The sequence below is a fragment of the Danio rerio genome, chromosome 10 (assembly GCF_052040795.2).
Source record: "Danio rerio strain M-AB ecotype USA chromosome 10, GRCz13ab, whole genome shotgun sequence".
In the NCBI taxonomy this organism is placed as follows: Eukaryota; Metazoa; Chordata; class Actinopteri; order Cypriniformes; family Danionidae; genus Danio; species Danio rerio.
The window spans coordinates 30,854,581-30,868,326 of NC_141030.1; the positions used below are offsets into that span (position 1 = coordinate 30,854,581).

Genomic DNA, 13,746 nt, shown 5'->3' on the forward strand with positions numbered 1-13,746 from the left:
GAGCATCAAAGTGCAAAAATCCCAGCCTTTCATAATTGACTCCACATTATTTTGTGATGATAAATGTTGAGAAATGTAAACATCAGGAGAGGATTAGTTCACATTTTTTAATAACATGGCACAATTTACATAACACAAGTTTAACTGAGGAGCATGCTGTCGCCTCACCCTTTTTTTGTACATGATCTAGAAAGGACTTCATTTTTTTATTTACGTACATGATAAACAGCAAAAAAGTTTCTTACAATCTCTTTGCAATACGTATTGACTACCCACTACTGCTTCAGTGGACATTTTAATGTTCGAGTTGAAGAAAACAAACAAGGAGAGAAATTAAATGAAAAAGAAGAGAAAAACACTGCACAACATCTGAATTTCACAGAGTTTAAAAGCGCACAACTATCCCTCCCATGGACTACTAAAATAGATCTCTGCTCATTAAAAACAAACTGTCCATAGCGTACCACTGGCTTGATCATCGTGTAGATACAGAACACTTTAATACATAGCTAGACCGAGAGGGAATCGTCCTCAAACTCCACACCCTCTTTGAGTCACGATGGGATGTGGTGTCTTTTTCAAATTGCCATTCATTTGACTTGGAGGTAATTCATTCATTTAAAGATTTCGCTAACGTTAAGTTCTTGAAACATTGGTGTATTTGTAAGGATTGTCAACACAGATTTGTATAGCTTGAAGATCAAGAGTTGAGGAGTCTGATTGAGTCAAACTGTCTATCTAGGGAGAATCTGCCTGATGGGTAAGCATGTAGTGTTGGTGCGACAGGAGAATGAGAGGGTTCAATTGCCACCGCTAGTCCTCTAGGAGAGAGAGAGAGAGAAACTGATAGAGAAAGCCCACGCATGAGTTGCATAGTTGAAAGAAGGGATGTGGTCTCTCGGACAAAACCATTCATATGCAGCATTAAACTAAAACCCGAGCCTGTGCACTCGCGCTCCTCTTGATCACTGCCCATTATGTACAGCATTTCAAAGTAAAGCTTTCATAACACCCATTTGCATATTTGTACCTTACATTTTTTTCCTCAATCAGAGAAACACACCAACGTTGCACATATCTACAATGTATTGAGGTACCTGTACATTCCAAAACAACCCCTTGACCGTGTTTGAGATCTACACTTGTCCACTTGCTCAGTGTCCTGTACATGTTTAAGAATACACACCAATGGAGGAGCAGACAGGGCTAAAAGAGCGTGTAAAATCCCAGTCTTTTGTACAAAAAGCAAACGCAACACAGAAACCAACGCACAGTCTATACACAGATATGATACAGCCTCAAGTGCTCGCTTCTGAGGTCTCATCGGGCCTCGATGTCTTTGTGTGTGTGTGAAGGGGGTCTGTCTCTGATGTCAGGCCCGAGTGGTGTAGTCCGTCTGGGGGACGACGAGCGTGCGCCTAGGGTCGGGATTAGAGGGGGCGGAGCACTGAGTGATGCGGTGGGAGGGGTTTTGTTGAGGATGCCGTTCTGGGCAGCGGCGGCCACAGCAGAGGAAGGACTAACACGAGGGTAGTGCATGCTGGGAAGTCCGGGGGCCATGAGGCCGGGGTGCGGGAGATGTCCATCTAGAACAGGGTGATGCATGGGGTGCAGACGGCCCTGCTCATAGTCCTCTCGGAGCAGGTGCAAGCGCTCCCTCTCTTCTAAATGCGCCCGCTCTTGTTCCCGCCGCTGTTCTAGGGTTAGTCCGTGAGGGTGATCTCGGTTAAAGTCATGAGGCTCGCGGTCCCGGTATGAGCGCTCTGCTTCGTACAGCCGAGGCGCTGCTAACCGGTGCAGAGGGTCATTCCGTAGGAGAAGTTCCCGAGCTAATGGATCCCTCCGATGGATGTCCAGTCCTCGGTAAGGGTCCCTCATGGGATCCCAGTGAAACGCGGGATAGGGAAACCTCTCTGCCCCTGGGATGGGACTGATGCCCATGAAGGGCGCCACCATACGAGTCCTCTCCAAACTACTGATGCTGTTTATGGGGTGCATGCTGGCCATGCCCATGGGCACTGGCATTGAGGATGGAGGGTGTAGAGCAGCAGGAGGAGGAGGAGGAGGCGCTTGCGGTGTAGATCTTTGCTCCGGCGATCTCTCCGTGGGACCGTCCTGCTCCTCCTTACGCTCTTCTTTTACCTTCACCTCACTGTTTTTCTTCTCATAAGTGATTTCGGCTTTTTTCTCCAGAATGTCTCGAGTCAGGCCGCCGTTCACCCGATCCATGCCGCCAGGCCGCATGTAGGGTGATGCTGTAATCCGATTGGCTGGTTTGTCTTCAGAAACGCGGCCGTCATGGATGACGGGAGTGTCCTTGTCACTGTGATGATTCTCCTTCAGCTTGTGTTCGTCTGTGTTAGAGTCTTTCCAGTCTGAGTGCTCTCGATCTCTCTCGCGATCTTTGGGTTTGTCCTTGTCTTTGTCCCGAGGCTCGCTGGAAGAGATGTGGTTTCGGGATGGCTCAGATGGACGGGTGTGACCCAATAGAGTGAGGGGATTAACAGGAAGTGGGGATTGGTGATTTTGGTGCCTCTTCTCCACAGGTTCCCTAGAGGTATATAAAAAAGACCATTACTATACGGCAAATGATTATGTGCTCACCTTTCTGGGTTTGTATTTGGTAATGATGCTACTGTTAATAATTGTCATCTCTCTGTACAACTATAAGAGTGTATGTGAAAATGCTGACATCTTGTGTATTACATGTTCAGTTTATCCTGTAGGCATGTGCCAGTACTTCACAACTAAAACTATATATAGTTTTTTACAAGGTGGCATCACAAACTACTGACCTAAAATGCACAAAACTAGTCATTTTTATAATGTTGTCAGTAAAAAAGTGTAAAACCAGACAGGTAATATGTTCCACACTGTGTAATTAAAAGATTTGGAGAAACTTATTTTATTCAACATAAGGGAGGCTAAATTCTAAACATATTTTCTAGGTAGACCAGAAGATCTAAATAAAAATTGAAGATTAAAACATGACCTCTCTAGACAGAAGTTTAAAACATGGACCAATCGCTTGTTTGTTTTTAAAGTCCAATCATCTTGTTTAATCCCGCCCCTTTTCACAGCACCGTACGACAGAATTTTGCACGCACTAACTCTGATGTGGCCGCAGCATTAATCACATTGTAATGATTAAATCTAGCTGCAGTACAAATGTGAATAATCCGTAAACAAATCAGCCTTACACATTAAACAATTCACTAGCTAAAGCATATCTAACTCTTGACAAATGATGTGTTGATTAGTGTGTTGTTATAATCCACACACCGTTCTTTATCATCCTTGTTGACTGATGAGTCCCTCTTGTCCAGGTCCCGCTCTCTCTCTCTGTCCCGCTCTCGTTCTCTCTCATGTGAGCTGACTGAAGCGCTGCGCTCTGATTCTCCAGGTTTGAGCCAGGGCGGTGGAGTGGGGAAGGATGGCGGTGTGCGATGGAGTCTGTTCCATGGCTCGTGAGGGCCGCTGAAGTGCTGTTGTGCGCTGGGTGAATCTTTGTGGCCAAACACAGAGTTGGATGCTAGGAGAATGAAACAATGAAATTAATTAGATTTTTTTATTTTATTTTGCTTCATGCGGAGCAAAATATCAGACACTCTTTTATCAGACAATCACATAAATTTCCCTCTCTTAAACATTATTAGAATAGCTGACATGTGTACAGGGGATGGACAATGAAACTGGCCAATTTGAATGAAACACTAGCCAATTTAGCATTGGAGGTTTCAGCTCTACTGTGACCAAAGACAAGTCTTTGTGATGTGTCAAGAGCCATGGTATCCAGGGTAATGTTAGCATACCACCAAGAAGGACAAACCATATCCATCAGGAGTAACAGTTGACGCGAGAGAAAAGCCATGTCTAAAAGGATGTCCGGATGCTAACCCAGATTATATCCAAAAGACATGAAAGCACAGTTGCCCAACTCACTGCAGAGTTAAAAGTGTAACCCAATTCTCCTCTTTCACCAAAACTGTTTGTTGGAAGCTCCGCAGGGTCAATATACATGGCCGGGCTGCTATAGCCAAACCTTTGGTCACTTGTGCCAGTGCCAAATGTCAGTTTCATTTGTGCCAGCAGTGAAAATCTTGGGCTGTAGATATTGCGAAGTTTGTGAAGCATGTATGGGTCTCTGATGAGTCCACCTTCACTGTCTTTCCCACATCTAGGAGAGTTACAGTGGTCTGTGCTGCAATATAATGGCATTCCTTAGGCCCAATACTTGTGCTAGATGTATGGGTCACAGCAAAGGAATACCAAACCGTTCTGGAGGACCATGTGCACCCAATGGTTCAAACATTGTTTCCTGAAGGTGGCGCCGAGTATCAGGATGATAGTGCACCAATACACACAGCAAGGCTGGTGACAGAGTGGTTTGATGACCATGAAATGGTCCACCAACATCACCTAGTGACCTGGCCACTATTCTTCAAGATGAATGGCTCAAAATCCCTCTGGCCACTGTGCAGGACTTTTATCTGTCATTCCCAAGATGAATTGATGCTGTATTGGCGGCAAAAGGAGTCCCTACACCATACTAATGAATTATTGTGGTCTGAAACCAGGCATTTCCATTTCATTGTTCTACCCCTGTACATGTTCTGCATTTCTGAATGATTACAGGTGGACTAAAGAGAACTGTTTAACCAAACAACTGTTTGTGACTAATTGACACTCACCGAGTGCTGGATTTCCCAGACCACCGAAGGCTGCAGTGCTTAATGAGGCCAGACCTCCAAATGAAGGCGGTCTGCTGAAGGGCTCTGTCAAAACAAAACCAAAGAATTAGAAAACTGACTGAGCAATTCACCAAACAATTACAGCAAATGCTTACAATAGAGCTAGCTAGTTCACAAATGAACAGATAACCCAACTTGTTTTCTCACTAAGTGTTTAGTATTTCTTAGGCCAGAGGTGTTCATGCAGGGCCACTAATCTGTTCAGATCTAGTAGATATTAAATCTCTGAAACAGCTATCAATGGCTACGTTTACATGGACATCAGCTATACATGGACATCTCAGTAATTGAATTAACTTCCTTAATCTGAATAAGGCAATAATATGATTGAAGTGTTTACATGAGTTGCTTTTTGAATGTCCCTTTTAATGATCCCGTTTTACATGTTATACTGTAGCATATAATTCAATTAACGTCATTGTGTCACCAGGTTATTCTCATTTCCTCTGGAGTTTCATTTAATTTTGGATGTTTCATTTGTCGATATTTATTGTAGTTTGGCACTTTCACTTTCATTAAGGAACATTTCAAGCATGCCCCCCATGACGAACGAAATATTGGATCCGACTATGAACTGTTGGAAGAGTGTTGTTGATACCGCACAGCGTGTGGGAAAAATCTTCCACATTTTGTGGTGCAGGTGTCTGTGGTGCTTTACTGACTTGATAAGTGCAGAGAATAGTGTCAAACACTACTGAACTATCCTGTCGCTAAATATTTACTGAATACAGTTACAGTAAAAAAAAAAAAAAACAGCTATACTGCATTCTCTTTACTGTTTTGGTCGTGCCACGCAGTGGGGGAAATGTCACCTTGGATGGCGAATCTAGCCATAAAAAGCATCAACTGCTATAGCTTGGAGAAGGGGTATACGTGTGTGTGGATTTAGGTTACACACTTTTCATCTCCAGGCAGAAAAAAAATCCTCAATAGGTTTGAGGAATGGAGAATGAATATGGAGGAAGATAGACAACTAAAAAACATGGGTGGGCAGTGAACCAGTTATGAACCAGATGAGCTCTGATTTCTAAATTGCAATCCTGTGTGACAGGTGTTTACTCATGTGATGAGTTAGTATGCAAAGTAGGACAACTGACTTTACAATTGTGAATGACAGTGTGTTCCTCGTAAAAACAAAATACTTTCTGCATGAAAATTGTGCAAAATGCAGAGAATTGTGTGTAGTGTTTTTTTAAAAAAAGTGTGCTTTAAACCTGCAATTTGAGTGTAAAGCAGGAATTGTGCTTGTAGTTTAGCAGAATTGGTTCCGGGTGTTGGTGCATCAGTTACATGTTGTAGTCATTGTGTCTGAAGTACAAGTAATTGTGTGTAAACAATTGGAAAAAACTGTGACAGGTGTGCAGTGACACCTAGTGGAGTAGCAGGAAGACAGCTTGTAGGTTTACCTAAATGAGGTGCTGGAGTAAGAAAGTTGCTAGGATGATGTGGAGGGTGTCCGAAAGGTGCAGCTGCAGGATGCGTGGACCCTGGAAGACAGAAAACAATAAAATTGGTTACAACTTTTGAGCAAGTCACCCAGCTACATCATAATAGGTTTAAAAAACTTCCTTAATAGATATTGAGAGAAGTAAAATAACAGATATTACACTGCAAACATGATAAAACCAGAATGCTTGCAGAATGAAATGCCAAGTATATTTCATTATAGTATAACATGACTGGTATTTTAAGAATAATGGAATACAGTGATATATATTGTGACTATAATGAGACTATATCTGTGGTGCAGTAAAAAAAAAAAATACTGTATTAGTAATATTGAAACTAAACTCTTAACTCTCTCTAAACTCTCTGGATAGTCCACTCACCTGCTGCTGAGAAAAGTGATGCAGGTCGTGCCAGGTCATGAGGGTGATGTATGGCTCCAAAAAGAGTGGGGCCTGGAGGTCGACTTAGGAATTCCGGTTTGAGGCCAAAGTCCAGTTTGTGTGGGTCAACCTGCATCTGCTGCTGGAGAATGCAAGACACGAGAGAGAACATATGTGATACCTCTCATAATAAGTTTGTCAGTAAAGAAGGTTGTACTATATTCTGTTTACATTTCAGGATTTCTCAGTAGCAGAAGTCGTCATATTTGGTTAAACTTAGAGCGCAGTGAATCAGACATGCAACAAATTATTTTTTTTACAATCCTTTTTGCTGAAATAATAAAAGAAAAATGCCATGATAGTGTTAGCAAGACTTTCAGAAAAAGGAAAAAAAGTAGTGTGAGACTGATGACGGCAGCCAGAGAGAATAGCGTCAAATTTACTCTCAGCCTCAGAGATGCTGCATTAGAAACACCCTAACACAAACGGTAATTTGTTGTTTGTAATTTGACACAAAGATGATATAATACATTAATAAATGCATATAAATGTTCATATGCTTTTTTCAAAATCAACATATTAATAACTGTCTAGGATTTAAAATTATGATGACCGTCAAATTTATCAAAACAGTCTTCTGAAAAGGGTCCATTATTAAAAAAAAAAAAGAGAGAGAGAAAATAATAAGCATTTCCAAATGTACAGGTGATCTCGATTGGAGGTTATGTGTGCAAATCTCACCTTGACTTTCTGTTGGTGGTGGTAAATTTGCCAGGCTATATGAACATGCATAGCACACCACTTTCCTGGCTTCTGTGAAGACAGAAAGAAAAGCTGAGTTCAGATGAGCAAATTCAGATGAGTTTAACTGTGTCTAAAATCTAGCAAACACTCCTATAGAGCAATGTTGGGTGCATCTGACAAGATTATTTTCCAATTTAATTGAATATGTTTGAACTCTTTAAAATGATTTTTGGGAACGGCTGCAAATTAATTACACAAAATGTCAATACAAAGTGTTTTCAGATAAGGGAGTCATATAGTGTGTCTCCTATAGACGGAGATGAGACTGTCGAGTCCCAGCGCACAGCTAATTAAAGAGACTGCGGAGTGGAAGGCAGGTGCTCGGTGCAAGGTGGGATTAAACTGTAATGAGCTTTTACTCTATTTCCTGCAGAGTCCTATGGGGAAACAAACCGAATAACTGATAAAGCAGTCTTACCCTGAGAACCGGCCGGAACGGATCTGTCAGCTAGAGAGGAGAGGGAAAAAAAAAAAAGAGAGAGCACGAGTGAGAGAGAGATTAGGGACACAAAGCTGTCACTCAGGACTTTTAATTAGCATCCGAGCATCACTTCATCACTGACCAAATTAAAATGTTAAAATTTCCCTTTCTAATGAAGCATTTTGTGGAATAATTAGGCCAGAATTCAGAGTATTCCCCTTCCTGTCACTGCCTGCATACCAATTTGGGCAACAGAATAACAAATACAACGGTTAGCTTGCCCATACTGTCATAAAGCACAAGGTTAAAAATACCACTGTTAGGGTTGCTTACCCGAGGGTCTTTCTGAAGAAGTGTGTGTGGGACGGCTCCAGGTCTGGCTGCCACGTCAAGAGGGTTTGAGGTCTATAATGCACACACAAAGACAAAACATTAATATTTTCAGCTAATCACAAGATAGAAAACCATCCAGCCTCATCTCTGACCCACTCTAGAGTATATAGCTAACTGGGGAACATGGCCATGGAAACTGATTCAGTATTCACTACAGATACTGTACCTATACATGAAATCACAGAAGAAACAGACCTGAGCTCTGTTTATATTTAGCCAGATCTGTTCCATGTGTGCACAAGTACACTCAGAACAGCACAGGAGGTTAGTTTTGGGAGATCTTCGACTTTTAGTGTTTGATATGGTGATACCTTGGGCTGGAACGCTCCCTGCAGAGATCCGAAGGGCCCCGTTGGTGGGATGACGGGCGGAATGCCAGACACCGCTGGGGGGTAAGAGTGGAACAGCTGAGAAAAGAAAAAGGATACAAGACACGGTTACTCCAGGAGGTTCTTGTTTGATCGTGTCAGCTGTTTACAGTTATACAGTGAGACCGGAGCCTGCAGGTTCCTGTACAAACTAACAACTACGCAAGATCAGCTGCTGACATTTAAACAGCCCTCTTCATTACAAACTGTATCATATAAAGTGTCACACATGAAAACACACAGCATATAAAACTATTGAATCATATTTCATTTTTGTTCTTTCTGTGAATGGATAAATGAAAGAATGAGACTACAAAACATCTATTCTGCTGCGTTCAATGATACAACCTTCATCTGACCTGCGGCTGTTGTGACATTCAACAAAGATTAACGGTGAGATGAATTCACAATATGGGTCACTCTAGAAACCTGCTCTCATAGCAATGACTGTTATTATCGCAATACACTGCATAATGCATGTAATTACTGTAGTGTATGTCTGTGTGTGTGTGTGTGTGTGTGTGTGTGTGTGCACGGGTGGGTGTCAGAAATGAATCATTGCTAAATGGTGAGTCTGTAATTGAAGGGCAGAGATCAAATAAATTAAATTTCCATCAACCTGTTGGACAGGCAGGTAAAATGAAACACGTTTTATGTTTAACATGAACTCTGTAGTATCCAGCGAGGCATTTCAACAAAACATACAGTGCATCCAGAAAGTATACACATCGATTAACTTTTTCCACATTTTTTTATGTTACAGCATTATTCCAAAATGGATTAAATTGATTTATTTCCTCAAAATTCTACACACAATACCCCATAATGACAATGTGAAAAAAGATTTTTTTGAAATTGTTGCAAATTTCTTAAAAATAAAAAAGCTGAAAAATCACATGTACACAAGTGTTCACAGCCTTTGCCGTGAATTGAGCTCAGGTACATTCTGTTTCCACTGATCATTCTTGAGATGTTTCAGCAGCTTAATTGGAGTTCACCTGTGGTAAATTCAGTTGATTGGACATCATTTGAAAAGGCATACACCAGTCTATACGAGGTCCCACGGTTGACAGTGCATGTCAAAGCACAAACCAAGCATGAAGACAAAGGAATTGTCTCGAGGCACAAGGCTGGGGAAGGTTATAGAAAAATTTCTGCTGCTCTGAAAGTTCCAATGAGTACAGTGGCCTCCATCATCCGTAAGTGTAAGGTGTTTGAAACCACCAGGACACTTCCTAGAGCTGACCGGCCATCTAAGCTGATTGATCAGGGAGAAGGGCCTTATTCAGGGCGGTGATCAATAACCCGATGGTCATTGTCACTGAGCTCCAGCGTTTTTCTGTGGAGAGAGAAGAACCTTACAGAAGGACAACCATCTGTGCAGCAATCCAGCAATCAGGCCTGTATGGTAGAGTGGCCAGACGGAAGACACTTCCTGCCTGGAATTTTTCAAAAGGCATCTGAAAGACTCTCAGAGCAAAAGAAACTAAATTCTCTGGTCTGATGAGACTAAAATTTAACTCTTTGGAGTGAATGCCAGGCGTTACGTTTGGAGAAAACCAAGCAGCTCTCATCACCAGGCTAATACCGAACATTTTTCGGCAGCAGGAACTGGAAGACTAGTCAAGAAAGAGGGAAAGATGAATACAGCAATGTATAGAGACCTCAGACTGGGGCGACGGTTTATCTTCCAGCTGGACAATGACCCAAAGCACACAAAGCCAAAATTTCAATGGAGTGGCTTCACAACAACTCTGTGAATGTCCTTGAGTGGCCTAGCCAGAGCCAAGACCTTGTGCCAAGCTTGTGGCATCATATTAAAAAAACAACTTGAGGCTGTAATTGGTGCCAAAGGTGCATCAACAAAGTTTTGATCAAAGGCTGTGAATACTTCTGTACATGTGTTTTTCAGGGTTTTTTTTTAAATAAATTTGCAAGAATTTCAAAACTCTTTTTTCACATACTCATTATGGGGTATTGTGTGTAGAATGTTGGGGAAATAAAGGAATTGAATCCATTTTGCAATAAAGTTGTAACAAAAAATGTGGGAAAGTGAAGCACTATGAATACTTTCCGGATGCACTGTCTCGTGGCCAATCTGCTAAACAAAATGTAAATGTTATAATGAAAATGTTTGCATTTATTATGCAGTGATGTTTTTTTTTGGCTACATGTTAAAAAACACCATAAGCCGTTCTCAGCACATCCCCAATTGCTCTAGACATTTACATGATGTAAATGATGGACACGGAATAAAAATTACCAAGCTAGGCGAGAAAAAAAGACATCATAGCAACTGACAAAAACATGACAGAGACTCACGCTGTGCCTGTAGAATGGGTCGACTTTAGTGGGGTATTTTTCGAACTGTGGAGGAAAGAAGAAATAGAGCTCAGTACACAACAATTCACTCCTGACAAATCTCATGTGGAGCCACGAGGCTCAAAGCAAACACCAAATGCTTTAATATGCTCTCCAGAAAAGTGTTTGGTTGGCAGTAAAATGGTCTCTGCCCTGATTAATGAATGTTAGCACCCTGCATGACTCTCGCTAGCCCCGTCCAGGCTGACGCTTTTTCAATTTACAGTGAATTATGACAAGGCCTTCCTCTTGTTAATGTGTATTACTCAGCAATTCTGTGAGTGGTCATGTAGAAGCCATTCAGCTGTCTAAAAATAGTCCCATAAACAGTTCATTTAATGGGGTTTGAGTGGTCTAATCTGAATCCAAAGAGACTGTTTCCCATTCGTGAGTAAACAATGTAGCTCTCAAACTAGTTTTATATTCTCATTAGCTAACAGAGCACCATTCTCAGAGGTCTTTGAGTCTGGCATAGTTCAAAAGCTGCTTTTAAGCCTCTGTGGGCACTGTGGTTACTGTCGAGCTGTGTGGGAGTGTCTGTATGAAGCCTCAACTCACTAATCAGCTCTGCTGTCTGCCAACCAAAAGCCCACAGTCCAAACTCCATCAGACCAAAATGTTGTCATTAAATTGGGAATGAATAAACTAGTATTAAGTTCTCAAGACTTGGCTGGAACAAAAATGTATTGCCAGTGGCTCTGACTGCCAATTCTCAAATCAGGGCAGAGAACAGAATGTGGAGAACCATGGCAGCGAAAAACAGCAGTTTCTCAACAAAGCCACATAATGGCAAGAGAGAAACACATGGTTACAATTGAGTGAGCATACCACTGCCATGGCTTCCAGTGATTACTGAATCAGCATACTGTACTGTACACAAATTTTAATTCTCTAGCTAATATAATGCACATGCGTGAATTCAGTTCTGTACAGTGCTCCCACCATTTTTAAGCCAATGACTTTCAGTTTGTTCAGCCCTATATAATGCCATGATGAGAATACAAATTGTTTTGATGAATATTTTGAGAGATTCTATTAATCATTAATGAAATGTCTGAATGCTTCATTAATGGATTCAGAATGCCCTGACTCATTTATGAAATGTCCGAATGCTTCATTAAAATGTTCACCAGATGAATTTCCACGATGGTGGGAATCCTGTAACTTGTATACATGCATTTGATTTCCATGTGTGCATCATTTTTAAACAACTACTCAGGCATATCCACCTTATTTCTCAACATGAAAGTCGGTAATTAACATTAATTGTACAAGACTACTTTAGTACCTACAGACAAAACTAGAAAAAGAACAAAAAACTGTAAAACTTCTTGCAACAAATGAGTGTTTATGATAATGAAATATGTTAATAAATATCATTTTGCAGTTACCATTCAGTTTTGACTGACTTTGTGTCAAAAATAAAGTGGATAGCATCCATCATCACAATGTTTATCATTTTATATATATATATAGTTTTTTAGAGTTGTCTTCCACTTATCCTCACATTTCTGGCTGGGGTACGCACCATGGGCGGTGCAGGCGTGGGCATGATGGCGTGGGGGAAAGGGGTGAAGGTGTGCTGGTGTGTGTGTTGGTGTGTGTGCTGGTGCTGATGCTGATGCTGGTGCTGATGCTGGTGGAACTCAGTCCGCAAGTATGGAGGGGGACCCAGTGATGCCCCACGATCAGCACTCTGAGATGCCAGGAAACGAGTGTTTAATTCCTGCCGGAGAATGTCTTGTTCTGGGTGAAGGAAAAAGAGGTTTGTTTTTAAGACACATACCATTGCAAACTTCTTTATTTAGCAGTGTGCATCATTAAACTTCTCATATAAAATATAACAGAGACCATGTAATAGCACTTTAGGTGGTGACTGGTACCTGAGTAGGCACTCCCAGCTGGATGTCCGGGGACCGGCAGAGTGTTTGAGGTGAGAGGAGGAGGTGGAGGCAGAGCAGCAGGCGACGCAAACATATTGGTGTGATGAGGAAGAGTGGAGGATGGCAGGGAGGGGGGGAAGGTGTGTGAAGCTGTAGGGTTCGCTGACAGGGGCAGGGGGAATGAGGCTGATGCCCCAGTGGGGGCAGGTTGGTGATGGTGCAGATGAGGGGCTGGAGATGGGCCCGGAGGCTTCCCCGGAGTGCTGCTTCGACTACTGCTGTGAACAAAGAGAAAATAAATGATTGTGAAAAACTGCACCTGCATTAAAAATAACTCCCTTTCCAAACTTTAATATCAAAACTCCTTTGTTCACTAAATTGCTCAAAGAGTGGGGAGTGTCTGCTATAAACTTAGAAAAGGATTTAGTTTCAGAAACCTGGAAAGTGTGCATACACTAAAGAATGTGTTATTCCTGGAGGAATTTCCCAGCCACACATGCTAAAGTATTTATCAGAGTTATACGCAATCTAACAAAGAGCTCTTTTACAGGCCGAGTAATCATTTAAATGCTAATTATATTCATATTAAAAGCTGCGCACACAGAATAACACAAAGTATAATTATCATCAGCAGTCCACTGGCAATATACCGCACTGAGTGGACTACACAACAAATCTAAAGGACGGCAGAGAAGGGCAAGAGGAGGGAGGGGAAGATCTGCTTCTCTGCGGGATACTGGGGTGTCTGAGTCGAGAAGAGGAAATGTTATCTACAAGCCGCCGCCAGCTACAAGGCAGCAGCAGCATCGACGTGGGAGGGGAACGAATCAAACCGTCTAATCTCTCAGCTGGGGTTCTCTTTGCGGTGCTGTAAGGCGCACACACTCAAACACACAAACATGTAGGGATTTGTGCCTCATCTTTACTGGCGGACTG

General features: G+C 42.0%; 2 protein-coding genes and 1 long non-coding RNA gene across 49 annotated transcripts in view; 2 read left to right on the forward strand and 1 right to left on the reverse strand.

The window, feature by feature from the left end:
* LOC147835082 (uncharacterized) overlaps positions 1-13,746 on the forward strand; it is a 63,605-nt gene that overhangs the window by 13,509 nt on the left and 36,350 nt on the right. The gene's annotated exons all lie outside the window — the stretch shown is intronic.
* auts2a (activator of transcription and developmental regulator AUTS2 a) overlaps positions 94-13,746 on the reverse strand; it is a 760,542-nt gene continuing 746,889 nt past the window's right edge. For 8 of the 44 annotated variants that reach the window (XM_087270816.1, XM_087270814.1, XM_087270821.1 and 5 more), the window contains 12 exons: positions 12,811-13,085; positions 12,435-12,673; positions 10,889-10,933; positions 8,510-8,605; positions 8,139-8,210; positions 7,803-7,832; positions 7,322-7,393; positions 6,581-6,722; positions 6,158-6,238; positions 4,692-4,775; positions 3,283-3,532; positions 94-2,551 (listed from right to left, as the gene is read on the reverse strand). In XM_087270816.1, the coding sequence (XP_087126942.1) occupies positions 1,321-2,551; positions 3,283-3,532; positions 4,692-4,775; positions 6,158-6,238; positions 6,581-6,722; positions 7,322-7,393; positions 7,803-7,832; positions 8,139-8,210; positions 8,510-8,605; positions 10,889-10,933; positions 12,435-12,673; positions 12,811-13,085 (2,617 nt within the window). In that variant the 3' untranslated portion in view covers positions 94-1,320. Of the gene's footprint in view, positions 2,552-3,282; positions 3,533-4,691; positions 4,776-6,157; positions 6,239-6,580; positions 6,723-7,321; positions 7,394-7,802; positions 7,833-8,138; positions 8,211-8,509; positions 8,606-10,888; positions 10,934-12,434; positions 12,674-12,810; positions 13,089-13,746 lie in introns of all 44 variants that reach the window. The other 36 variants (XM_087270817.1, XM_087270811.1, XM_087270818.1 and 33 more) reach the window with 7 other exon arrangements.
* On the forward strand, positions 7,758-11,544 carry LOC147835083 (uncharacterized). Its single transcript, XR_015501304.1, has 2 exons — positions 7,758-9,612; positions 10,261-11,544. It is a non-coding gene; the product is annotated as an uncharacterized LOC147835083 (long non-coding RNA).